The sequence below is a fragment of the Phaseolus vulgaris genome, chromosome 4 (genome assembly GCF_051622355.1).
Source record: "Phaseolus vulgaris cultivar YP4 chromosome 4, ASM5162235v1, whole genome shotgun sequence".
Lineage (NCBI taxonomy): Eukaryota > Viridiplantae > Streptophyta > Magnoliopsida > Fabales > Fabaceae > Phaseolus > Phaseolus vulgaris.
In genome coordinates, this window is record NC_143501.1 from 50,333,046 (window position 1) to 50,360,953 (window position 27,908).

At 31.9% G+C, this 27,908-nt stretch overlaps 4 protein-coding genes across 4 annotated transcripts; 1 reads left to right on the forward strand and 3 right to left on the reverse strand.

The window, feature by feature from the left end:
• Positions 1 to 5,177: 5,177 nt before the first annotated feature.
• On the forward strand, positions 5,178 to 9,306 carry LOC137838180 (hexokinase-1). Its single transcript, XM_068647431.1, has 9 exons — positions 5,178 to 5,652; positions 6,127 to 6,277; positions 6,355 to 6,537; positions 6,796 to 6,870; positions 7,047 to 7,202; positions 7,325 to 7,423; positions 7,498 to 7,628; positions 8,244 to 8,325; positions 8,588 to 9,306. The coding sequence occupies exons 1-9, from the start codon at positions 5,381 to 5,383 to the stop codon at positions 8,939 to 8,941; spliced, it is 1,503 nt and encodes a 500-aa protein (XP_068503532.1). The 5' UTR covers positions 5,178 to 5,380; the 3' UTR covers positions 8,942 to 9,306.
• Positions 9,307 to 10,261: 955 nt separating this feature from the next.
• Positions 10,262 to 12,041, reverse strand: LOC137838178 (cytochrome c oxidase copper chaperone 1). Its single transcript, XM_068647428.2, has 2 exons — positions 11,902 to 12,041; positions 10,262 to 10,685 (listed from the first exon to the last, which is right to left on the reverse strand). The coding sequence occupies exon 2, from the start codon at positions 10,670 to 10,672 to the stop codon at positions 10,430 to 10,432; it is 243 nt and encodes an 80-aa protein (XP_068503529.1). The 5' UTR covers positions 10,673 to 10,685; positions 11,902 to 12,041; the 3' UTR covers positions 10,262 to 10,429.
• Positions 12,042 to 13,109: 1,068 nt separating this feature from the next.
• Positions 13,110 to 17,178, reverse strand: LOC137838179 (uncharacterized). The gene is made up of 2 exons (XM_068647430.2): positions 14,367 to 17,178; positions 13,110 to 13,817 (listed from the first exon to the last, which is right to left on the reverse strand). The coding sequence occupies exons 1-2, from the start codon at positions 16,987 to 16,989 to the stop codon at positions 13,405 to 13,407; spliced, it is 3,036 nt and encodes a 1,011-aa protein (XP_068503531.1). The 5' UTR covers positions 16,990 to 17,178; the 3' UTR covers positions 13,110 to 13,404.
• Positions 17,179 to 19,158: 1,980 nt separating this feature from the next.
• On the reverse strand, positions 19,159 to 23,407 carry LOC137838181 (uncharacterized). Its single transcript, XM_068647432.2, has 2 exons — positions 20,408 to 23,407; positions 19,159 to 20,012 (listed from the first exon to the last, which is right to left on the reverse strand). Exons 1-2 carry the CDS (start codon positions 23,052 to 23,054, stop codon positions 19,603 to 19,605), a joined length of 3,057 nt encoding a protein of 1,018 aa, XP_068503533.2. The 5' UTR covers positions 23,055 to 23,407; the 3' UTR covers positions 19,159 to 19,602.
• Positions 23,408 to 27,908: the final 4,501 nt, after the last annotated feature.

Genomic DNA, 27,908 nt, shown 5'->3' on the forward strand with positions numbered 1-27,908 from the left:
GCAAATTGAAACTATATATGCATTATATATTTTGATGCATATCCTTGAATCTTGCTACTACCAAAGACTCTTATATATTTAAAATGTGTGATTACAATGATAGAGAAAGTTGTGAAACTAGTAACATCAGAGCAAGCTGTCATAGAATAATTGAGGTCAAAGTTTGGTTGTTGCTTAAGAATCTTATTATTAAGAAATCACTCTAATACCATATTAAGAAGTGCATAAGTCTAACTTAATCTCATAAAATCGGTTTATGAGGTGAGATTTGCACCCACTTATATACTGTGAAAGGTTCTAATCTCTAGTCGATGTGACATCTCTAATATCTAAGGTTCTAATCTCTAGTCGATGTGACATCTCTAATATCTACTTTCAACAAAACTACTTGGAGATATCTCTTTATCTAATTATCAGAGTTGCAAGTAACTATAGCTTGAAAGAGAAGTGACAGTTGCAGAGTGATTTGAGGGGCTAGATGCTTTTGGTCCTGCTCTTCTTGCACACACAAACACACACTGATTGGTTGAAGATGGACAGTGTGTGGTTTATGGCTCAAGTACCTGTTGCTCTCACCAAGTTGTTTTATCTTCAGTCCCCAACCATCATTAAGGAGAACTCTGGCCCGCATTCTGCAACCAACAATGCTAACATAAGCATCACCATCATCATCATCTTCATCTTCCCTCCTAATTTTCTTTCCATATAGATTCCAAGTTACTCATTGATTAGTATTTGGTTTCTGTCTAATCAGTTTCAATGCAGCAAGAAAAAGGTTATATCAAGTGTGGGGTGAGAGAGAATGATTGCCATATCCTCAAAGGGATATTTGAATAAAATATCTTCAATATGTTACTACTTTTTCATGTTAGACTTAAATTTTAGGTGAAGAACACACACTTTAAAAAAGTTTTGTTTACACCATAAAACAGTAAAAAACATATATTTAACACTGTTTATAATAATATTTTAAATATTAAGTTATTATGGTTTGAATTGTTAAAGGTGTTAATATATCAAAATCCTTATTAATATTCACTAATCTCATCTAGCAGAATTAATTTCACATTGCTAGACTATAAATGACAATGATACACCACAAAGTGAAAGACTAATAATATCACTAATTATGAGAATCATGGCATCACACACCATAAAATAATACACATAGACCAAAATCTTAATTAGTATATAAAAATACATGTGCTGAATCTTCATATCTAACTTTCACTAAAAAAGAGTGCATAAAAGAATGTAATTACTTTCCTTTAAAAAAAAGAGTGTAAGTTAATGTACTTGTAATTATTGATATCTAAGTGTTAATTAGTAGATAATGCATCATTTTCTTTTTCTCTTTTTTATGTATTTTTCTAGTTAAACTAATTGTTGGGTGGAAATGGACCATAGTGATGAATAGATTCATTTTGGTTTTTGTGACCTAATCTTTGAGATATATAGTTTTTTTTTACCAGACACATTTTCCTTGGATAAATTTTTTTTCTTTTAACCTTTAAATTAAGAGTATTTCTTCCTGCACCCCTACATTTTTCTTCCTGCACCCCTACATTCTTTCTAATACCAAAATTATCCTTGATAATTTTGGATGATTTTGGAATAAGAATTCAGGTGTTTCCAAAATAGAGGTTTCGTAAGTAAAAGGTGTTTCCAGAATAGAGGTTCCATAAGTAAAAAGGTCTTTCCATAATAAAGGTTTTGTAAGCAAAGTAAGTTTCCATAATAGAAAATCCATAAGACAAAAAATCATTCCAGAACATTTTTTTGGAATACATTTTTTTAATTTTCAGAATGGCAAATTCAGAATTCATAAAATATATTCCAGAAAGTATGTTCTGAAAATATTTCGGTATTTTTAAAAGGAGTAAAATGATCTTTTCCAATAATGATGGGGTGAAGGAAGTCATTTGTTGGGGTACAGGGAGAAACACCCTTAACTTAATTGCATACTTGACTCCAAATTAAGACTAAGTTAGAATAATCATGTGTCAAGCTTAGTGGGCCAATGTGTGTTTCTTTTTTTTTTCTTCAGAAAATCAATTGCAGATTTCTAATTTTATGAGTCCAATTATTGATACCAATGCTTAAGTATTCCAAAATATGAAGTTCATGGACCCTAAATTCTATGGACTCAGGTGGGCTTCGGGCTTTTTACTAACTAAACCCACTATAAATATACCTTATGAAAAAGTCATATTTCTCTTGAAAAACAAAAATATATATATTTTTATTATACATTTATTAATATATTTATTATCATATTCACCCTAATGTGAGAGTCTCTTGATATACATTCTTACTGTTATATACACTTTAAAGATTAAAAATAAAGTTAAACTATAATATATGAAAGGGAGATATAATCTTCTATATATTTTCCTTGTAAAAGCATAACATAAATTTTATATTGTTTAAATATATTAAGTTACTTCATTTAACTTTTGTTCTTCTCTTATCTTGCTATTTATAACTATATATTAAAATAAATATCTTAAGTACAAAAAAGTTTTAATAAATTATCTTAAATATCATTCTAAAATTTCAACAATTATGTGTCAATAAGTAAAAAAACAAAGTAATGTTTTATTTTATATATTTCAGGTCATTATTGAATCAAACAATCAAAGATATCTTCTATTTGGTATTCAAATTGAACATAAGAATCTTCAAAAATGAGTTTCATTTCATCAAAATTTGAAGCCAAATAAGAACAAAAATCATGGAGTTTCAGTGAGTTTTAGAAATGAAAAATGGCAGAGAGACAGGCGTTTTTTTATCATGATGAGGTTTTTTTTTTTTTATCAAAATGGGGTCCGTTTAAAAAAAATTACAAATTTAAACAAGTCGTGTCAATTTGACACGACTTCATATGCATAAATCGTCCCAATTTAACACGATTCTGTCTTGTCATACTAAGTCGTACCAACTTGGCATGACTTCTGTCACGTCATAATTTTTTAAAATTTTATTATTTATATATTGAGTTTTATAAATGAAAAATGGCAGAGAGAGAAAAGGATAAACACAAATTAGAAAACTGAAGCACGTAATATTTTTAAAGAATCTTTTCTGCCATGTTTGAAGTTGTGGTTCAAGAATATCTGTGTATTCTTTTTCATTCTCAGAAATATTCTTCTCTCAAATCATCTTTATTGTTATTATTTGTTGTTTTATTCATAAATTTTGTAATACAATAATTCTGCATTTGTCTTTTTCAGAATTCCTAGTTTATTGTCGTATATGGTGGGGTTTTACTAAACCATATTTAAAATGTTTTTTTTTATAAATTATATGCTTGTTAGATAATTGGAAATAATAATAATACTTAATTTAAAATATATTTTTTACATTGTTTAATTTGTAACTATGTTATGATTAATTAATTAGAAAATATTGTGTTTTTTTTCTTATTATTGATGTTAGAACAAGCTATCCGAAATAGGTGCATATAGAAAAAAAACTTCTAAAAACTACAATTCAAAACAATATTATATTATATGTTATAGTATGTTTATTCCATTGTTTTGGATTACCTTATTTGAAATTTTAAAAAAAAAACTCTATATCATATATTATGAATTTTTTATTTTATAGTTTTTATAGTTTCAATTCTACTAATTGAGTTTTCTAAATATCATAAATGCAAGAAAATTTAATTAATACAATTGGAATACTGAAAAGTAAAAAAGCTTATATGCATTACTCAAAATACTTAATTGACATTAATCCATTTAAAGGCGTTTTTTATGAGTATTTTAAAAAGATAAAAAATAAAAAGACAAAATTTAAATAAAAAATAAATTAGAGAAACTATATAAGAAAGTTTTTATAAATTATTTTAATTTACATTTTTTTTACTTTTATATGTTATAAATGTTAGAAGATAAATAGGTCCATAATTAAAATATGTGGAATCAAAATTATATAATTATGAAAAAATAAATACATAATTAAATCTTTATTAGTGAAGAATGACTCATTGGTTAGGTGTCATTATGCATTTTTATAATATTGGTCAATTTAGGACAACAGACTTTTTTAGTATGACTTCTCATTTCAAAGAAATTAACTTTAACAAATAATTTGATGGGAAAAAACAATTTAATAAATAAATAAATAAAGATAAAAAATATTTAAAAAATAATGCCAAAATAGAAAAAGGGTTCTCAACTCAACTCTTTTGTCTTTCTACTTCTAATTTGCTCATCAAACCTCGTTTATAACTCCTTTATGTAAAAATTAATTTATTAATTATATATCTATTATTACATTTAAATCTCAACTAATTTGAATAATAATAATGTTTTCTTATACATACCCAAAGTGAAATAAAAATTAAGGAGGTTAAGACCACAAATTAAATTGGTTTGACTTTGTAATTAATTAAAATATTAATTATTTGATTTATTGTTCCTTCATCAACGAAACACGTGCTTATTTAAAATGTAGTAGTTGAAATAAAAAAAATTTACTCATAAAACGAGACCCACTTGTTTTAGTTTATTGTTAAAAATTTGAATGAGAAAAAAAAAATCAATTACGCTAAATCAGAAAAAAAAAATCAATTACATAAAAATAAAGAATATTTTAAATATTTAATAGAGTATGATTTTTTAATAGATATTAAATACCTCAATTACTCTAAATCAGAATGTTTATCAGGATAATTCACCTTAGTTGAATTACCAAACTTCAATCAAATTTAAGAATAATAACTCAACAGCGTAGTCAAAGAGATGGAGCATACGATAAAGTCACTATTTCTTATTTATTTTTATAAAAAATTATCTAAACAAGAAATAATAATTAACTATTATTTTATTTATATTTGGTAACTTTGAAGTATTTATTATTAATGTGTATTTCTTTAATGGGATTAACTTGATAGAATACAACTTATCACTTTATATAATGTCATAATAATTAAATAATTTTTAGTATTGAAATAGGCAGAACAATTATGTTAACACAATTTTCGTGAAAGAATGCATGTAATAAATTTATTAATTTAAATTTTATTCTTAGAGTATTTTTATTAGTATAACAAACTTTTATTTATTTTTTTCTTAGAGTTATTTATTAAAAAAATAAATTATTTATATATTTTTTATTCATTTAAATATAAAGTTTTTATATATAAAAAAAATATGGTTTGTGTATGAATTATTAATTGATTGAAGAAAAGTAGTAATGAAAAAGAAATAATAAGGTGCATGATGTATGATGAATAATGTAGGAGCGTTCTGACATCGAAAATAGCGCACGAGTGAGAAAGAATCTTGGGAGTTCGCTAAAGGAAAAACGAGGTTGTCTACTCTCCGATTAGATTCGGCTCCGTCCACGTCACACCAACTCATTTCAAATAATGGGCAAGCTGGCGGCGGGAGTAGCAGTCGTTTGCGCCGCCGCGGCCTGTGCGGCGGCGGCGCTGGTGGTGCGCCACCACATGAGGAGCTCCGGAAAGTGGGGTCGCGCGGTGGCCATTGTGAGGGAGTTCGAGAAGCAGTGTGGGACCCCAATTGCGAAGCTGAGACTGGTTGCTGATGCCATAGACGTTGAGATGCACGCGGGTCTTGCTTCTGAAGGTGGCAGCAAGCTCAAGATGTTGATTACCTTTGTCGATAATCTCCCTTCTGGGTTTGTTCTCTTCAATTCCACCACCCCTTTTCTTCTGATTTGCCTTTTTCTGCTTTGATTACACTGTGCTTGCATTACTTGGTTTGTTTTCATCTTACATAGTGGTGATGGCTTAGTGAGTTCTTGTTTGGTTTTGCAAAGTATGGAGTTGTTTGGATAAAGTTCTTCTGATTAAGTACTTGTATGTAGGAGAAGAAAACAATAGGGTCAAATAAATTAAGGTTCTTTTTAAGTTAGAATTATCTTTCAGAGAAGCTGAATTGGAGTGCTTTTGTTGTTCTGAAAAGATTATGAACATTTATAGGAGAAGAAAACAAGATGAGTTTCTCACATTATAGAGAAATTTAACTAAACAAGATGTGCAGATTACCTTGTATATAAGCTAATGGCTGAATATTTTTGTCATGTGAATTTGTAACTCTTGAAGGTTTCTTCCTTTTTGATTCATGGTTTCCTTTGTTGCATTGCTTACAGGGATGAGAAAGGACTCTTTTATGCGTTGGACCTTGGTGGCACAAACTTCAGAACCCTTCGTGTGCAATTAGGTGGGAAGGAGAAAGGTGTTGTGAACCTAGAGTCTGAAGAAGTTTCCATTCCTCCACATTTGATGACTGGTTGTTCACATGTAAGTCTGTTTGGAGAGATTCCATCAGAGTAATGAGCCTAACTACTCTCTCTAATATGTTCATTATGGGTTTGCAGGAACTGTTTGATTTTATAGCAGCTAAACTTGCAAAGTTTGTTAGTTCTGAGCCTGAAGAGTTTCACCCTGCCCCTGGTAAACAAAGGGAACTGGGTTTTACCTTCTCTTTTCCGGTGAGGCAAACATCAATTTCATCTGGAACTCTAATAAAGTGGACCAAGGGTTTCAACATTGAGGATGCGGTAATTCTAGTTACCTTGATTTTGTTATATTCAATTCTATCTTCCTTTCCTTGTCATTCTTTCTATTGTCATTTCATTTGTTTTGAGCATGATTGTGGTGCATAATCCAGATACATGCATGAGTATAATGTATCATACTTACTGACTCTTTTCAAATGGAGAATCCCTATTGGTTTTCTCTTCATCTCTCAGCTACTCTTTAATTGAGCAGGCTTCTGATGGTTACTCTTGTATTGATTCTGTTTGTGTTGTTTGTAGGTTGGAGAAGATGTGGTGGGTGAACTAACCAAATCCTTAGAAAAAATTGGTCTGGATATGCGTGTTGCAGCTCTAGTGAGTCTCACTTTGCTTTTTTTATAGCTTGTTTTCTTTCTCCTCTTAAGTCTGGTTTTGAAGAACAATTTTCATTTTCCATATGGCAGAAAATTTAGATTAAGTTTTGTAGTTTCATATATTGTGTTTAGTTAATGTCTTAAACTGGAGACAAAACCTAACTTGGAGATGTGAAGGTTAATGACACAGTTGGAACAGTAGCTAGAGCAAGATTCAGCAATCAGGATGTCATTGCTGGAGTTATTCTTGGTACCGGAACAAATGCAGCATATGTGGAGTCTGCACATGCAATTCCAAAATGGCAAGGTCTTCTACCAAAATCAGGAGAGATGGTAAATAGTTCATCTGAACACTTATTTTCTTGTGTGATACAAACTGTGTTTACTGTGATTCCATTAGGCAGGTAATGATTAACCGTGTATCAAAGCTTGCTGATTAATTATTGATTCTATAGGTTATAAACATGGAGTGGGGTAATTTCCATTCCTCCCATCTTCCTCTAACTCAATATGATAAAGATCTAGATTCAGAGAGCTTAAACCCTGGAGAACAGGTAATGATTATTTATCTATCACTGGTTTAAATGAACAGTGTGCATTTATAATACCCTTCCAATCTTGTTTGCAGATTTTTGAGAAGATAATTTCTGGTATGTATTTGGGTGACATTGTAAGGAGAGTTTTGTTGAAGATGGCTGAAGAAGCTGACTTCTTTGGAGATACTGTTCCTCCAAAATTGAAAATTCCTTTGATACTTAGGTATGATAATTTGTGCATTCAAACGTTCACTAATTTTCTTGAATTATACTTGCTAGTTTTCCATTTGGCCTTATTTTAGAAATTTCTTGTATTTCTACCTTGCCAACAATGATTCAGAAACTTTGTCTTCATATTTAATTGGTTGAATTATTAATTTGAGCAAGCTAAAATGCATGTTTTGTTCCAATTTCTTCGCATGTTCCATCTTAGTATCATATACCATATATTTAATTTAAAAGACTGATGAATCCACCTTTTCCCACTTCTATATCATTTTTCACCATTGGCATGTGGTCATCATTATATCACTACAAACTTTGAAGAAATATGAGTGAATCATAAGAAAGCATTTTTATGTTTGAATTATTTATGTACTTTACATTGTTGTCCAAAAGTCCAATGAAAAAATTTGTGAAGAGTGGAAGGCAAATTGTGGCCTCTCCTTTCATTTTTTTATCTTACCAAGCAAGGTGTCAAGAGTTTTGATTGTTCATTTTATTGCCTCCTGATTTTAGTCTTCTCTTTAAGGATTAAACAATGCAAAAAATTGGTAGGGAACATAAGTGGGAAAATCTTCTCATAGAGTTTTTTTCTCTTTTTTTGTGGGATGAACAGGACACCTGACATGTCTGCAATACATCATGATGCATCTTCAGATCTGAATGTGGTTGGAACCAAATTGAAGGACATATTAGAGGTAAGGACATGCTTCACTGACAATATGGAATATAAATATGCTTCTTTGTTCTCACATTTATACCATGTTAACTGTTTTCCATTAGTTAGACATAAAGATAGGAAATTTTGGTGAATCTGTTGTTGTTTGTGGTCTTTCATATTCAACATAAACAAATTGATCCACTTTCTGTTAAGGATACTTAACAAATATAGGTTGGTTGGTATTGCTCCTTCTGGGAAAGAAAGTGATCATAGATTTTCTCACTGTTTTTCTTTGTCAGATCAATAACACATCCCTTAAAATGAGGAAGCTTGTTGTTGAACTCTGTGATATTGTTGCTACTCGCGGAGCCCGGCTTTCTGCTGCAGGTATCTTTGGCATCCTCAAGAAAATAGGAAGAGACACAGTAAAGGCTGAGGAGAAACAGAAACAGAAATCAGTAATAGCATTGGATGGAGGATTGTTTGAACACTATACTGAATTCAGAAGTTCCTTGGAGAGTACACTAAAGGAGTTGTTGGGAGATGAGGCTTCTGATTCAGTTGGCATTGAGCATTCTAATGATGGCTCAGGAATTGGAGCAGCCCTCTTGGCAGCTTGTAACTCTCAGTATTTGGGAGTGCAAGACTTCTGAAGATGTGGTTTAAGCCAAGGAAAACCAGTGTAACACTAGTTTCAATTTTTTTTTACACCTAATAGATCAACGGAATGAAGCCAAAAAGCCTAGTTACTAGTCCTAGGGACCTTTCAACAGAAGGGTGGACTTAGTCCAGAATTTGTAGGGCTCTGTGTTCTTGCTGCTTCTTGGATAATTACTGGGGCATTGTTTTGGTTAGGAGTTTGTCTCTGTCACATCAATGAATAATAGGAGAGATATAAACTTTGAGTTTTCATGTTTTCCCAATGTAACGTTTTCAACAGAAGTAAACTAGGATTATTGATTGAATTCAAAGCTTTTCTGAGTTATCAATGAAGAGTTGAGTTGGCTTTGTTTCATTATATTTTGGTTATCATATCAGAATTCAGCAAAGCTGATTATTTTAAGAGTTTTGATCACTTCCAGAACTCCCTCTATGTTTGTTTTGACAAAAATAACTCAAAAAAAGGAGGATCAAAGGTAGTCATTATAACATTAAAATTTAAATTAACTTCTGTTCAGTGAAAGGGTGTACAAAGTGAGAAAATAATATTGTATTGATCACTACAATAAATTTAATTAAAAGTAAAAGTAAGCATTTTTTTTCTTTGCATAGTTTTTAGCGGAATCAAAGCAATAAAACACTTTTAGTTGTTTTAAAAGTTAAATCATTTTAAATATAAATAAACCATATAAAAAAAATTAAAATTACAATTAAGATAAACGGATTACATTACATGCTTATAGAATTTATTTATCGGTTATACTTTTATATATATATATATATATATATATATATATATATATATATATATATATGCTTTTATTTGTATAAAGAAATTCCCCGAACATGATTCTTTTGTGTGAATAATTTAAAAGAAATACACTTGTAATGAGCTATGTGCAAATATGCATTGTGATGAAATGCTACATTGATCCAGCCAAATATTTGGTTCAAGGTTCAGAACAAAAGCATGTTAAACCTTGTTCTTACTCAGTTATACACATAATAACCACACAGGTAGAAAATGAGGGATAGATCAACCACAAACAATTACAATTCCTGCAGCTTTAGATTTCTAAATAAGTTATACTTGCTAGTTGCTCCTCTGTAAGGAGGAGAAACAAGGAAGAGTGGAAGAGAAACACAGGCAAGGAATTTATTGATAAACAGTATGGAATTGAGTAAAATAGATGAATAACCGCAACACTGCGAAAACTAAACCACAGCATGGAAGTGACAATACAAAAATCTGTAATTTCATTTAAATATTTCAGTCTCAAAAAAGCTAGCATGGTAGAACCTGCATATTCAAATAGCAGCAAGGTAATAAATTATGAATTGCATGTAGCAATCAATTTCCCTGTTTTATTCAAAATTTAAACCGTCAATCTGAAAATTGTAACACAAAATCTGTGTCAATTTCACAAAAACAAATGAGGTCATCTATTAGTATCTCTTTCTCCTATTACTCACTATTGACCTCAAACATTGAAGCCCTCAGCACGGAGGCACAGTCGATGAGCCTCGATCCATTTTGCACAAGCCGATTCACCGTGCTCTACTATGCACTCATCTCGCAACCTTTTAGTGTCCGGGCAGGCACAGCAAATTTTCTTCTTTGGCTTTGTCTCTGCACCAGTTGCCGTGGTCGCCGAACCTTCATTTTTCTGTGACCCTTGTATGGCAAAGGCAGAGGAAGCACTTTGCAGTTGTGCACCACTCATTGTCTTGTACTCTCTAAAGAACAAAATAATGATGATGAATAACATGTAACTCAGATAGAGGTCAAGCAAGAGTGGAGAGATTGAGAATACAAAACAAATGAAATTTATTTAGATAAACAAATTGACACTGGGACACATGCAATCGTAATAAACTTAATCCTGGACTTAGAAATAAACTTAATCGTAATAAACGTAATGAAGATTATACTCCTGTAATTATGTTAAATTGGATAAGTATTCATCGGCCTTTCTAAGATGGACATTTATACAAGATTCCTAGCAAGAAATCTAATGTATTCTTGATTGGTGAAATAATCACAAAAACCAGCTATTTTCGAAGTCTTATAACTTGGAGAACATGACAATAATCAAAGAACATGCATATTCCTCGGAGAGTTGGATTTATGTTACTGAAGCTACTTTCTGTTCCTTCAAATTAAATGTTACTATTCCATCTTTTTGCAATAATTGCTTTGGAGTAAAAGTCCAATTCTAAAACTAAAGATTAGAAGAATGATAACTTCTAAAAGCCCCATTATTATAGCCTATGAATTTAGATTAAATAATCCAAGTTCTAGATTGATTTCTACATAAATTCTCCCTATCATCAATCAATATAGACAGTGATCCAACTTATAACTTTGTCCCAGCAAGTTTGTTCTTCCAGATACAGCAATAATAAGATTTCCCTAAACCCTAAACCCAACAAATAACAACACCACCCACAGTGCGTATGAAAGCTCCGAATGCAAGAAACTGAATTAACCTTGATGACTTAAACTCCAAACTACTACAAAACTAAGACAAAAAACAGTACCACCGAAGCAAATGCTCTTTCATCAAAAACAAGGTTTTAAAAAACAATCCCTGGGTGCAATTTCAGCTGCAACATCAGGGTTTTTCAGTCCCATTTGTCTGCAAAATCCCGCAACATCAAGGATATGGATTCCTTACTGCAATTTAAAACCCTGATCCCAACTACTCAACCTATACTGATATAAACCCTTTTGAATTTATTTTGTGAAACAATTTTTTCTCCAAGAGGGGAATCTAACAGGAAAGTGGAGGAGCAGCAAGTACAGTGTTTTGCCCACAACGTTAAAGGGTTCAACAAATTTCCCCTCTTTCGTGAATAAGAAGCATAAATAAGCACACCACCACTACAACCACCAAAATCCAAAAAAAAAATACCCAAATGTGAAAGTTACGATAAAAAAAAAACTTTAAACCTGAACGCAACAATAGCACGGGAGGACTTCGTTGATCACGGCGTTTGCTACGGCGGCGGCGTGGCGGAGGGTAGGCGCAGGAGAGAGAAAAGAGAAAGGTGCGGTTTTTATTTTATTTTGAGGTTAGGCTTACTTATATAAAACACGGACATGCAAACATGATGTTACTCTACAAAAATCTATTACTTATAACAATATATACATTATTATTTTCAATTAAATAATTTTAATTTTTTGTTAAATTAAAATAGTTATATTATTCAATAAAAAGTATGTAAGTATACAATTTCACAATTAAAAAAATCTGAACTAAATTGTAAATTATTTAACGGGAATTAATTCCTCTACGAATATTCTTGAGAAAGTAATTTATATATAAGGTTTTCATATTTAATGGACTATTTAACAGAATCAACTACTCCTAATTTTGACAATTTCTTCTTCCACCTACATATTTGCTCTACATAACTTCATAAATCTTACGATTTGTTTTTTTTTAAATAATTCATAAACTTTTCAAACTTTAAAATTCAAAATATAAAATTATATTTTAAATTCTAAAGTTTGAAATATACTTTTTAAATTTGAAAATACATTATGAATTCTAGAATTCAGAATATAATTTTATTTTTCAAATTTTAAAATTCATAAGATTTTTTTTTATTTCAAAAATAACTTTTAAACTCTAGAATTTAAAAAGTATTTTTTGTTTTGAAAATACATTATCAACTCTAAAATTTAGAATACAATTTTTTATTCCTAATTCTAAAGTTTGGAATTTTAAAATCCAAAAAAACAGAAAGAAGGATGTCAATGAAAAAATGAAGAAAATGACAAAGTTGTCATTTCACCTCTTCTATGGAGGTGCAGGAAGGAAACATGGAGGTGCAGGAAGAAAGCATGGAGGTGCAGAGAGAAATTGCTTTGATTTTGACTTAACTCTACTGATAATTTAAATATTCTTTTTACTAGTAATAATTTCTAATTGTCACTGTAATTAAAAACAACACCCCCTCAAGTAATTAACATCTCTAATTGTCACTGTAATTAAATAGGAATCATCAAGGATAGAATTGACATAATAGTTCCAATAAGTTTGAGTAGAGTTTATCAATGAGTTTATCAATTGACATATCATGTTATTACTTATAAAAGTGATTATATCTAAGGTAAATATGGATAATCACCACTTTCATAATCTCTACATGTTGAAAAATTAGTCTCAAAACTTCCATTGATGAGCATATTTTGCTTCAGCAAAATGCAAAATGAAGATCATAAAAAGGCATTTCCCTCACAACTGAGCTTAATTGCCATTCCAACTCAGCAAAGTTCTTCAATTACAGTAATCCACAACCTGAGTTCATCTGAGCCTATTCATGTTCTACTTTATCTAATGATACTCTACTTATGCTACTACTTTCATTGTCTCCTATTCTGACTTCAAAGCTAGCCCTTTGGTTGAAGTTTATCAGACAGATAGATAGGATACTTCATCAGTATTCAATCATCATCAGTATAATATTCCACCTGATTTTCCCATTTTGAATTCTTAAGAAGTGGAACAGAATCATAGATACCATTCTTCTCTCCAATGGTGAGTGAATTGCTGCTGCAGTTGAGCAAAATTTTCAGGACTTCCTTCATGGAAGGTCTACTAGCTGGCAGTGTTGCAGTGCACATGACCCCAAGTTTGAAGATGTTGCAGATTTCATCCATGTAACAAGCTTCCTTAATTTCTTTATCCAAAATATCTTCTACATCTGTCCCTAACTCAATGTGGCGCCACGACCATTCGGCCAGAGATGAGTATTCATCTCCATGATTAGCTTCTTTTCCAGTTGTCAGTTCCAGCAGAACAACTCCAAAGCTATAGACATCTATCTTCTCATTGACTCTTGTTGTTTGAGCATATTCTGCAAATCATACATGAAACAAAAGTTTATACTAGGCTTATGACAGAAAAATTAAATAGAGAATTTAACTCAAGCAACAACAATCTATGTAGCACAGACACTGATGGATACTGGACACGACACGGACACTTCGATATGTGTAATCTCCAAGATATAGGATACGAGACACAAATCTATATATTATATTATTATGAACTATATTAATTAACAATCAAGATTTATGTAAACAAGTATGACTGAGTTTTTTCTTTGTGGGAGAAAGATGTTTCACATGGTTGGTTCAAAAGGATTTAATTCTTATTTTTATAATCATAATAAAAACTTATACAATAAGTTTGCTTGTGTAGAAATGACTGTATTTGTCCTTTTTAAAATTGTATTGGAACCGTACTATAATTGTTAGAGGTTCAAAAAGTATTGTTTGAATTGGACACTTCATCAAGATACGTGTTTTATGCGTGTCAGTGTCCGATATGTGTGTACAGAAACACTGTTTAGGAGGCGTGTCCAAGCTTCATAGATAGCAATACATTTGTAACTTGTTTTTACCTGGAGCAATATAGCCAAATGTGCCGGCCACAGCTGACATGGTAGCAAGTTCTTCTGGCTTCATCAACATCATGGCCAGACCAAAATCAGCAACTTTTGCATTGAATTTAGAATCCAACAGAATGTTACTTGTTTTCACATCGCGATGAACAACAGGTGGCAAGCAGTCATGATGCATATAGCACAAACCTTGTGCTGCTCCAATGGCTATATGTAATCTCTTTGGCCAATCAAGGACTGAACCTGGAGCTATCTGCTTACTTTTGTTGTGCAGCCATCTATCAAGGCTATGGTTTTCGAGATACTCGTAGACAAGGAGAAGAGAATCCTCTTTGGAGACGCAGCATAGCAACTTCACAATGTTGTTGTGGCGAATATTGCTCAGAATTTCAACTTCTGCAAGAAATGAACTCACAAGCTTCTCCTCTAACTTTCTGTTACTGCGTATCTTTTTCACTGCAACATAGTTTGAATCACCAACACCAACACGATATACTGCACCAAACCCTCCACTGCCAATAATGTTGTGTTCTGACATTGAGGAGGACACAATATTTGCTTTTGTGAAACTAAGCCTTTGAAAGGAAGTCAGCTTCCATGACCTTTTCAATTCTTGCTTTCTTTTTCTGTAAACTCTGATCATCAAAAATGATGACAACAAAGCCAGCAAGGAGGCTGCTACAACCAGGCTTGTGATTATAACATGAGATGCAGATCTTGTATCAGTTCTTGCCCTTTGTGGCTTGGAATTGCACAAGATAAGGTTCAGCACTGCAGTATCAGCACAGAGACCTGGATTGTTCAAAAAGCTGCTGGCAAACCCAAGATTTTCAAATTCACTTGGAATCCTTCCTACCAAATTATTGGAGGAGAGATTGATGTTTGTGAGTCTCATAAGAGCTAGTTGAAGTGGGATTTGGCCAGATATTCTGTTTTCTGATAAATCCAAAATATTGAGAGCAGACAACTGAGCAATTGCAAGTGGGATTTCTCCAGAGAGTTGATTGTGGTTTAAGTCTAGATTTATTAGGGACTTCCATGATACTATATCTGAAGGAAGTGGTCCTGTGAACTGGTTATGATCAAGCAGAAGAATTGTTAGGTGAGGAAGAGATGTTAGCTCCAGTGGAATACTACCATTGAACAGGTTGTGACTGGCATTGAACACCACAATATTCTTCCAAGAAGACACTCCAAGTGGAATTATACCAGAAAACTGATTGTAACTTATGCTCAGCTCTGAAATATTCTCATTCAATCTTTCAGGAAGCTGACCAGTGAACTTGTTTTCATTTATCATAATACTTGATAAATTCAAAGATGTCCATAGACCACTAGGAATGTTGCCAGAAAGCTCGTTGTTTTGAACCCACAGATTTTGCAGGCTACTACAACTTCCTAAAGATTCTGGCAACTCCCCACTCAGGTTATTGTCATAAGCAGTTAAACCAACTAACCTTCCATAGTAGCACAAGTTCTTTGGCAACCTTCCTGTGAAACTATTAGATGCAACCTGAAATGTTTCAAGCTTTGAGATCCTACCAAAATCTGGTGGAAGAGTACCTGATAAATTGTTGAGAAAAACAATAAAATCAGTCAGAGATGGTAGACGACCAATGCTTTCTGGTACCGTCCCTGATAATTGGTTCATAGACAAACACAAGTATGTTAACTTGCTGAGCTTTCCCAAATCATCTGGTATTTTCCCAGTAAGATTATTTTCTGAAAGATCAAGTTCTGTCAAATTGAATGCTTCAACCACTCCAGGTATATCTCCTGAGAGTCTGTTCTTGTAAATATATACTATGCTCAGATTTTTCAGCATGAACAAACCATTGGGAATTTGTCCACTTAAACCATTCTTTGACAAATCCAAATTCTCCAATGCCACCATGTGTCCAATGGTTTCTGGGATTTCCCCTACCAAGTTTGATTCAAACATATGAAAGACCTTCAATTTGTTCAACTGGGTCAAGCTTGATGGAAGCTTTGTGGGAGGCAGCATGTGGTTTGAGAAAGCATGCAACAACTCAAGGTTGGACAAGTTCCCAATTTCAGCAGGGAAAGAACCATTGAAAAGACACTGATGAAGATAAAGGCTTCTTAGCTGCTTCAACCTCCCTATGCTGGCTGGAATATCACCAGAGAAGTTGTTGCCACCAAGGCTAAGAAAACTTAGGCTAGCCAAGTGGTGAATGTCATCAGGAATCCTACCAACAAAGGTGTTCTGTGAGAGGTCAAGGTACTCAAGCTTGGAGCAGTTGTAGAGAGATGTGGGGAACTCCCCAGGAATGAAATTCAACTGAAAATCTATATGTGTGAGGCTTTTGAGGTCACATAGGAAAGGTGGAAGTGTTTGAGTGATGTTGGTGTTGTACATAGTCAATGAAGTGACTGAGCCATTGGTGCATCTGATCTCTGGCCAAGTGCAATGTGAGGAGTTTGATGGGATCCAGTGATGGAGGAATGGTGGATTTTGCAGGTATTGTTTTATCTTCAAAAGGACTGCATGTTCTTGATCATACAGCAAAGAGTGAGAGTGAGAGTGTGCAAAGAAAAGAAAGAGGAAGGAGAGAAGAGGGAGAATTGGCATTTTGACACATGATGAGGTTAATTTTTTCATGCTGTTTTATGAGTTATTTCTATCTCTCTCTCTCTCATGGTGCCATTCAATGATGAAGAGATAATGTATGAGAATCAATTACTTTTGTTTTTGGCAACAACAACCAATCACATACTCAGTATGACTGACAAATTGAATGATGATTGGTTTCAAAACTGGCGTGCCAACTTACCTATTCTGCATAATGCCAACTTTACATGCAGATATGTTTATTTTGATTTAATACGATTAACTAGAAGTAAATTTTTCTATAAATCAATCTTATTTATAAACTAAGGTTTATATTTATTTATATAGTATAAAATATTTATATTTTTAGTTGATATAGAATCTTTAGAGTAAGATGTAATTAAATATTTACAAAAGATTACATTCAATCTATCAGATTCAGACACGTCTTTTAAATGGTATGTTGTATGGGACACAACACTCATAGAACACGTATAGATGAAGTGTCATGTATCGATGAATTGTCCCATTCAAAAAATACGATTCTAACATAATCTTAAAAGGGAGAAATACATTAATTTTCTAAAAACTCAAATTTATTGTATAATTTTTTTATATGATTATAAAAATAAGAAACACATCATTTTGAATCAGCCATGATAAACATCTTTCTACTAAAGAAAAAAATAAACTGAAACATACTTGTGCATATAAATCTTTATTGTCAATTTATATAATTCATAATTATATAATATATAAATCAATGTCACTGTATCCTACGTTTTATATATATTTCTCTGTATCCATATCCGTATTCATATTGATATCGTATGAGTGTCATTGCTATATAGTAATATATATTGAAGAGTTGGTATACAGGTATATCTAAGATTCAACCAAGAATAATAGAGTAATGGGGGCAACTAAAACATATTAAAGTAGCTATTGGATAACCAAAATTATATCTTCTAGACTTCAAGTAATGGTTTCCAACTTGGAGATGTTTTCTTTACTCTGAATCCACGGGTTTGAAGGCTTTTAGTTGGTTTGATCTATGATTAACTATGATTAAGGGCCAACTAATTCAATTATTTAGAATAATTTGCGTGAATCACCACAAAACTTTGACCTCGATTCACGTGTGAATGTGAACACAGACCAAAAGAGACAGCCACAGTTTTTAAAACCATTCATTCCCACGATGCATTGCTGCATAATATGACAGCAATTCAGAACCTTATCACATCAACTTGCTATTGTTTTCTCTTTCTTTGCCTTTTCATAAGCACCACAAATCCTTTACACTTTGAATAGTCAATGAAAAGATATGTGAACATTGAAGTCTGCAAAAGCCTTCTAGTAAGCATTCTTCTTTTGACTATTCCTGTGATGCTTTTTTTCTTAGCATATATATGCTATTTTCACATTTCTGTTTATTTGATGTTATAAATTAAGTATTTTAGTTTTCTTAGTTTCAAAATAGAATATAATTAGAATGTCAATATAAATGTTTTTTTGTTACTAACATCAAATCATATACTGAGGAATATAATAAATTTGTCTATTTTTATAATAGTTATTCTAAAAGTCACATCTTACATAATTTTTAGTTGAGAGGATGATATCAATAAGGTGACACTCCTGGATTTTTTCTGAGTATTGTTTATTCCAATTTGGTCAGTAGTTACATATTCATTTTCTTTATTCCAATTTTGTGAGAGCTAATATCTAACTTTGGATATGAAGATGGGATAATATTTATTTTATTTTTGTCTCAAAATTCATTCTCCTATTAAGACACTTTTAATTTTTTAAAGTAACTTAAAAATACTTATATTAACTTTTTCTATTTCGCAACTTATATTTGACTTTTATTCAATTGTTATCTATTGTTATTTGATACTTTTATTTGATATTTATATAATTATAATATTTTCTTTGATATTGGAAAAAATAAATTGTGTATTTGTTTTTACACTGAATATTTCTTTCCTGATTCTTATCTTTTATAAAAAAAAATTAATATTTGGAATAATAAGGGACGGACCGTAATATACTCGTTCTCGGTAGAGATGGGGACGAGATAAAAAAGATTCAAACTCTTCGAGTAAAGGATGGAGATGAGATGAATTTATACTTTCATAGTAGAGATGAGATAGTCAAACTTGTACCCGCTCGTTATCATCCTTGAACCTAACCAACATAAATTTGGAAGAATAATTTGATTATCAAGTACCCATCTTAAAATTATGTATTTTTTTACATAAACTATAGAAAAAACTTGGAAAATGACACAATTTTCTTTGGAGAAAATATGAACACACAAAAAAAAAGTATTGAGGACTAAGAGCTAAGTGCATTTACAAGTTACAAAGTACTTGAGAGAGATCTTCTTGGGAATTAATTTTAATCCTAATACCTAGTCACCATCATGAGGATTAATCTCACATACCAAAAAAGAAGTACTTCTACTTTATGACACTTTTGATGCATTTCAATGTTTCTCTTTTTGGGTCTTTATGGACCATAAAGACCAAAAAAGCAACCCATCAAGAAATACCACCTCCAGCCCAAGACATTAACACAACAGTTATATGAGTTTTCTATGATGTTTTCTTCTATATGATGTTTACCTAAACTCATACTTGGATTCTTAACATGTAGCTAGGTATCATTATCAATATCCAACTTGTGCTCACTTTTTGAATTTCTAAGAAAGGGAACATCATCATCACAGTGGCCAATATTAATCTCTCCCTTAGAAAATTCTTCACAAGAAAGCAATACTTGTAGAACCTCTTTCATGGATGGTCTAGTAGAAGGAAGTGTTGCAGTGCACATGACACCTAGTTTGAAAACCTTACACATTCCACCTGAGTTACTGGATTCCATGACTTCTCTGTCTAGCAGCTCTTCTATGTTGCTTCCTAATTGGTGGTGCCTCCACGCCCACTCTGCAAGAGATGAGTGCTCATCACCATAATTAGCTTCTTTACCAGTTGTAAGTTCCAATAGGATCACCCCAAAGCTGAAGACATCAATCTTCTCACTGACTCTAGTTGTTTGAATATACTCTGCAGTTCAAGTATGGCAAAAACCATTCATATTAACTAAGCAATATATTTTTTTTAATAATACTTTTTTTCATGTTATAGTAAATGATTGTTGTGACTTGAGGTGTCAGTCTAGCTGAGATGTCAAGTTGCATAATTATGCCTAACATGAAAGCTTTTATAATAACTAAGCAATGTATTTATGGACAAAACTTAAGATAAAGTATTGAAGATATAAATGTTCTTGTTCCCAATCAAAAATCAGTATTCAAATCTTGATGATTAAAATTGGCAATAATTACTGATAAAATGCCAGTTTTTTATTAGAAAATGGCATAAATAGTACTCATGTTAGTGTATCAAAGTGTTGTGCTATGTTTATTTTGAAGGAAACTAAATTTTGGCATGTCATTCACCTGGAGCCATATAGCCAAATGATCCAATCACAGCTGACATGGTGGCAAGTTCCCCTGGTTTCATCAAAATCCTGGCCAGACCAAAATCAGCAACTTTTGCATTGAATTGATCATCCAAAAGAATGTTGCTTGTTTTCACATCTCGATGAACAATAGGTGGAGAACAGTCATGGTGCATGTAGCTCAAACCTTGTGCAGTTCCAATTGCTATATGCAATCTCTTTGGCCAATCAAGAACAGCATGATGCACTGAACCTGAAACAGCTGATGATGACTTGTTCTTCCTGTGCAACCACCTGTCAAGGCTGTGGTTTTCCACATACTCATAAACAAGGAGCATAGTGTCCTCTTTAGAGATGCAACATATCAACTTCACAATGTTTCTGTGACGAATGTTGCCTAATATTTTAACTTCAGTGTGAAATGAGTTCTCAAGCTTCTTGTCTAGCTTTTTCTGTTCCCAAATCTTCTTGACAGCAACATAGCCTAAACCATCAACTGCACTGCGGTATACTGCACCATATCCACCACTGCCAATGATGTTATTGTCTGTGAGTGATAACACTATGTTTGATTCAGTGAAACTCAGCCTTTGGAAAGAAATGATCTTCCATGACCTATCCAATCCCCTCTTTCTTTTTCTGTAAAATCTGATGATCAAGAACAATGCCAACAAAGCCAAGAAACAGGCCACTACCACCAGACTTATGATCAAAGCAACAGACCAAGATGAGTCCTTGCTTTCACTTGGAGGGCTATAATTACACGACCTGAGATTCAGTGCTGAGGTATCAGAACAAAGGCCAGAATTGTTCAAAAAGCTGGTTTCAAAAGCAGAATTTTCAAACTCATTTGGCACCCTCCCTGTCAAAGAATTGGAGGAAAGATTGAGATTGGTGAGTCTGGGAAGATTAGGAATTTGACCAGAGAATTGATTTTCTGACAGATCAAGTTGGCTGAGAACAGGTAAATGACCAATTGAATCAGGAATATGTCCAGAGAGTTGGTTTTGTCTCAAATTTAGATTTGAAAGGGACTTCCATGATATTATATCTGATGGGAGTGACCCTGTGAAATGGTTCTGATCAAGCAAAAGAGTTGTTAGCTTCGGAAGTGCTGTTAAATCTCTTGGAATACTCTCATTAAGGTAGTTCTTACTGGCTTTAAAAACAACCACATTAGTCCATGAAGACACCCCTTTTGGAATCCTACCATAAAACTGATTGTAATCTATCTCCAATCTTGAAATACTTGAGGACAATCTCTCAGGAAGCTCACCACTGAACTTATTACGGCTCACCATGAAATTTGACAAATTGAAAGTCCAAAGACCACTTGGAATGCTACCAGAAAACTCATTACTATAAATTTTCAGATCTATCAGGCTACTACAATCACCAAGCGATTTTGGCAACTCCCCACTAAGATGATTTTCATAGACAGATATGTTTTGCAACTGAACATTATAGCATAAATTCTCAGGTAGCTTTCCACTAAAACCATTATCAGAAATCATAAAGGTTTTAAGCATTGAGTGGCGGCCAAAATCAGGAGGAAGAGTACCTGATAATTTGTTGGAAAATACTTTGAAATCTACCAAGGATGGAAGAAGGCCTATGCTTTGTGGTATCTCCCCTTGTAAGTTATTTATAGACAAAGCCAAACCAGTTAAACTTTGAAGCTTTCCAAAACCATCTGGGATTTTTCCTGAGATGGAATTTTGTGTAAGATCAATGATGGTCAAATTCAATGCTTCAACCACATCAGGTATTACCCCGGAGAGATTGTTTCTAGAAAGAAAAATTATGTTGAGACTCTTCAGCATGAACAAACCGCTGGGAATTTGACCACTCAAATCGTTTACAGATAGATCCAATCTCTCCAAAGCCACCATGTTTCCAATGGTGTCAGGGATCTCTCCCACCAAGTTGCACTCAAACATAAAAAGGAACTTCAACTTGCTCAACCGGGTCCAGTTATCATGCAACCTCGAAGGAGGGAGCATGGGGTTACCTGACAATTCCAAGATTTCAAGATTGGTCAAGTTGCCAATCTCAGCAGGGATGGTTCCGTTGAATAGACAGTTTTGAAGTTGAAGATTTCTGAGTTCCTTTAGAGTTCCAATGCTAGAAGGAATGTCACCAGATAAATTGGTGTAAGCAAGGTTAAGATACTGCAAATTAGAGAAGTTGCCAATGTCACGAGGGATGCTACCAACAAAGTTGTTCTGAGACAGGTCTAGGTACTCCAACTTGGAGCAGTTGACAAGATATGTTGGGAACTCCCCAGGAATATAATTGTTGTAGAAATCAACATGTGTAAGGTTTTTGAGGTCACATATGAAAGAGGGTATGGTTTGATGAATGCTATTGTTGGACAAAGTCAATCCAGTGACAGAATCATCATCACTGCACTTTATCTCTGGCCAAGAGCAGTGAGAGAAGTTTGATGAGGTCCAGTGACTGAGGAATGGAGGGTTCTCAAAATACTCCTTTATCCTCAGTAAGATTGCATGTTCTTGATCATGCAACTGAGATTGAGACTGAGAGTTTGCATGAGTAAAAACCAGGAGCAAGATTGCAAGAGAGTGAAACAGCAAGTTAAGATATGATGATGATGATGATGATGATGGGGTGAATAGTTTCATCTTGGTGATGGAGTTCTTCAAGTTTTGAAAAGAAAAGAAGATAAATTGTTGCAGGAGAAAGATGATTTCATGATATGTGATCTGAAATCCAGTGTTTTGGTTTTACATGCTGAAAAAATTGAGAATCGTTGTTATTATTCAATTTTGGCGGGTGAGAAAGTCAAAGCCAAAATAAATAGAAGTGGACTGCTAAAAGTACAACAGAGAAATCAAAACTTCAATGTTTGAACACTTCGGTCAAGTGAAGCAACAATAGCAGTTGTTGGCCACCTTGTAAACATCGAGAAAATGGATGTTTTGATCTTCAATTTTTCTCATGATGTCTATTTTTTTTATATAGAAGTCAAGTGGGTGAAGCTGTATATTAAATTTATGTGCATATAAAAATTAGATAGATATAAAGTTTCCACATAATATAACTATATAAAAATTCTGCATCATTGATCACACACATGCTATGCTAGCTGCAATATATTGCTTCTGCATCATAACTTCTCCTCGTAGGATTCTTGTGTGAAGGATTCTCTTAGGCCATCTTCACTATTAAAATAAAGAAAAAAAAAAGAGAAAAACCTTCTTCAAATAACATCTTTCAAGAATATCTATCAGAAGATGTTAGCAGTAAACTTTTGTATCACATTTGGATTAACTTTTGTATCATATTTGGATTCTCAATTAGAAGATACACAGAATTCAAAAAACATAATATTACATTTTGCACCGAAAAGTCCTAAATCCTAAACTCTAAATTTGGAACGAAAAGGTATTTTTCTCCTTTGACTTGTCATCAATATTAAAGTCTCAATCTTCGGTTATTGAGGTCTTATCTTCGGTTATGAATATTGTCAAAGATCTTTCGACAGTTAAGTTAAATTTTTATCTTTCTGGTTAATTCTCTCATATTCTACATAATTTTACCTTTAATTTTTTTATAAATTTTGTTTAATTAAGGTTTATTGGTGACTGAGTGATACACATAATAACTAATTATAGAAATTATATTTGGTAAACAAATATTTTTCTTTTTCTAATATATTATATTACTTGATAATATCTGATTACATATTTAGTTATATCATGTATCATTGACGTTGACTTGGTAATATAATTTTAAAATCGGTTTGCCCTTATGCTTTCTTTTTGCCCAACATGTTTACTTTCATACTTAATTTTAAACTCTTATATTGTTTATTTTAGAAATCAAAAGTAAAAAGAGTTAAATTTTTTCCATGTCACAAAAAATAATAATATGAATAATATTCAGCATTACCAAAGTTTTCTACTTTTCCACCCATTTCAAATTTTCTAAGCAATGAATTGGAATTAGAATAGTGGATAATAAATGGGTTGACGAGAAAATTAAGGAATGATTGGTCAACCATAAAACTAAATATAAAACAAGAACTTTGAACTTAGAAATTTCTTCCACTCGTGTACCACAAAGAGTTGATGAAGGTGGAAATATCTACAAAGAACAATATAGAGAAACTTCCACTTCAACCCCACAAACACTTGGACCAAATTACATTGTCCTTGTGTCCTTTGTTTCTACTTTGCATAATTTTTTTTTTGGAATTGAATAATGATATATTGATATTTGTTAAAAAGTGGACTTTAAATTTAATTCAATTTAATTTGTAGTCGATATGAGATTTCAAACACACATCCTTCACGCCGACGTCGAGATTACCAACTCGTGTGTGAAAATATATGTTATGAGTGGTCTGCCCGATAGCAGGTGACACGATAGACCCAACAAACTCTTACTAGGATAAGCTTTAAATGGCTCTGATATCATGTTAAGAAATTGAACTATAAACCTAACTCAACTTTATCAAATCAGCTTAAAATGTGAGGTTTGCACTGTGAAATCTCCAACAACACTCCACCTTTTTTTCACATTCGTCCTATAATTCTCAATACTATTATTTTAATCATTTTTTATATCATTTAATTATAAAATTATTTTTTATTATATTTTTTTGTTAGTTTTCAAAGTATAATTTTTCATTTTTTCAACAATACTTTTGTTTTCTGATTGAACTTTGATTGAGGAGAAAAGTTGAATCACAGATGATGATAAAAATGAGTGAATGAAGTCTCAATCTAGATGCTGGTTCCAGCCTATGAAAATGATTGTTGCCTTCTTGCTAAGGGAACTATGGAGGGAGGGAAAATGCCAAAATTTGACTTTTTTTTTCATTTTTTTCTTTAAACACTACACTCATGTCTACCATATAATTTAACCAATCAAATTATCCTCTCATCAAAATTATTAAAATTTTGTTTGATTTAATTTCATAGTTTTAGGTATTTAAAATTCAAGACATATACTAAATAAACAAGCTTTCACACATTAATATGACAAATATACTTAAATATATGAATATTTTCTTAATTCTTTATATGAAAGATTAACCAGTTTTTTATTTTATAATTCATAAGAAAATAACGTAGGGAGTAAAAGAAAAAGTAAGAAAGAAGTGAAATATAGGTTATTTAGCTGGAAATAAATAAATAAATAATATTTTTATTTATTAATAATAATTTATTTAATATTTTTTTATCATTATTAGTTTAATTACTCATTATTATATTATCAATAAAAAAAAAATAGACATGTAAACAATTATAAAAAAAAATGGATAATTGATTATAGAGGGATGAAACAACTACAAAAATGATTTTTCACACAACAAAACAACATACAGGGTGCACATAAAAAAAAACCCAACATATTTGCAAAGGAAAAAATTATGAAACAATTCAAATTAATTTTAATTAAAAAACATGATTTGTTTGGATTCAACTAAATCATTATAAATAAGCACTTTTACCTTAATCAAACTACTTTCTCCATCTCAAAAAAATTATTTCATTAGTATAATAAATTTCTATCTAATTTATTTTTAGAATTCTTTATTAATAAATAGTTTATCTATGTATCGTTTTTATTAACATATGAATTATGGTCTAGTTTTCTCATATTTTTTTTATATAATATTTTTTTCATGTGTTGGCAGATGATTGTTGTTATTTGAGATATCAGTCTAGCCGAAACGTTAAATTGCATAATAATATCTAACATAAAAGTTTTTATAAAAAAAGTTACTTTCTCATTTTTTTCACTAGAATTTCCTCTTCACCCAATGCTTCCAAACAAAGTCTAAAAGGAAAAATGTTAATTTGAAGAAGATCACAATGGACTTATGATAAAAAAAGCTAAGGTTGACTTAGAACTTTCATTTTACTTTAGTGGCCAAGTCTTCCATTATGTTCCATTTAGTGTTTTTGGATTTTCTTTTAGCAATAATTGCAAATTTCAAGTCATTTCAAGCCTTTCATAATGTTTTACACAGTAAAGGAGAAAGAGTGTTTATGGGTTAGGTTGTGTTGGACTAATGGAAAATATAAATGTGGACCAATGAAGTTTTTGCTTCCTGCACCCCACCATTACTAACTTCACCACACTACTAACAATTAAAAATAAGAAAATACCCTCTCTCACTACACCACATCATCGTTGTTGTCACTAATATAGTTTCAAAAAATATTATATATATTTTAGAAAACTTATTCCAAAAATCTTGTTTTACAAAACTTGTATTTCATGCATTTCCTGCATTTCAGAATTTATTCTTTAAAAATCATGTTCTGAAAATCTTATTCCAGAAATCTTATTACAAAAATTCCTGAAATAATGTTTTAGAAATTTCATAATAAAAAGTTACTTTAAAGAAGAATAAAATTATCATTTTCAAATTTTAAGAAGGTGCACTATCAAGTCATTAGTTTAAGAGTCTAAAATAGTCAAATATTGGAATATCTTTTTTGGAGAAACTAAAATTTGTAGAATTTAATTTTACAGGATGAAATAGGAATATTTATAATAAATATGCTGTTTTGTAAATAATTAGGAAGATTAATTAAATTAAATAAGAGTCATATTAAAATATCTTTTCATATATAGAAATGCTTATACAAAAAAAAATAGTGTTTTGATTTGATAATTTTTATTTTTCAGTTTTCATAGAACATATTTTCTATTTTTCTTTAACATTATTTTTGTCTGCGTTTGAGTTAATTATTTTTTAATTTTCTTCTGACACCTTAAGTTAGAAAACAGGCTTAATATTATCTAAATAATGTAAATTAAAATAGAAATATATTGCAATATAACAGAGACTCCTGTTAAAGAATATTTCCAACTTTATCAGAAGTGAAACACTAAGACAAATGGATCTGTTGTTACATTATGAACTAAACTAACAGAAAATAATGCATAACATACTTATAAAACGATGAGAAACATATTTGAACCAAATAAAAGCTAAAACCATGTGATTCAATCACTGATTCAAATGAACCTGCACATTCAACAAGCAAGGAAAGCAGCAAAGTTAGCTTCAACTCTTTTGTTGTTTATTTCAGTAATACACCAAGATCAATTTGTGACCGGTGTACAAGTTTAGTTTAGAAATTTTACTATCGGATGGTCGAGAAGACCAACATGATCGAATGGTCGAGAAGGCTGAATGACTCTCTTAATTCAAACATAACTTGTAAATCCATAATGAACTGTAATTAAGCCATTTTAGTTGTAAATCGTGATTAAAACGCGATTGGATTCACGAGCAGGGCCATGACAGCTGAGATGCATCCAAAAGGTATAAATATCATAGGAGACTCAGCGTCAAAAGTATTTTTCTCTCTCAACTCACCTGCACCTTGTACTTGGACTAACTTGATCGTTGGAGTGCCTTTGCAGGTTTCTCCCACTCATCTCGATGAAAGGAAGAACCAATCAGAGACCACCACGCCTAGAGACCGTGAAGACCGGAAGAAGAAGACAAA

What these genes read in the sequence shown, in the direction of transcription:
- LOC137838180 (XM_068647431.1), top strand. Translation starts at nt 5,381, where the DNA reads ATGGGCAAGCTGGCGGCGGGAGTAGCAGTCGTTTGCGCCGCCGCGGCC. An exon ending in TACCAAAATCAGGAGAGATG is followed by an intron (nt 7,203 to 7,324) that starts GTAAATAGTTCA and finishes TTGATTCTATAG; the next exon opens with GTTATAAACATGGAGTGGGG. An exon ending in AATTGAAGGACATATTAGAG is followed by an intron (nt 8,326 to 8,587) that starts GTAAGGACATGC and finishes TTTCTTTGTCAG; the next exon opens with ATCAATAACACATCCCTTAA.
- LOC137838178 (XM_068647428.2), bottom strand. Translation starts at nt 10,672, where the DNA reads ATGAGTGGTGCACAACTGCAAAGTGCTTCCTCTGCCTTTGCCATACAA.
- LOC137838179 (XM_068647430.2), bottom strand. Translation starts at nt 16,989, where the DNA reads ATGAAAAAATTAACCTCATCATGTGTCAAAATGCCAATTCTCCCTCTT. An exon ending in ATTTGGCTATATTGCTCCAG is followed by an intron (nt 13,818 to 14,366) that starts GTAAAAACAAGT and finishes TATGATTTGCAG; the next exon opens with AATATGCTCAAACAACAAGA.
- LOC137838181 (XM_068647432.2), bottom strand. Translation starts at nt 23,054, where the DNA reads ATGAAACTATTCACCCCATCATCATCATCATCATCATCATATCTTAAC. An exon ending in ATTTGGCTATATGGCTCCAG is followed by an intron (nt 20,013 to 20,407) that starts GTGAATGACATG and finishes CTTGAACTGCAG; the next exon opens with AGTATATTCAAACAACTAGA.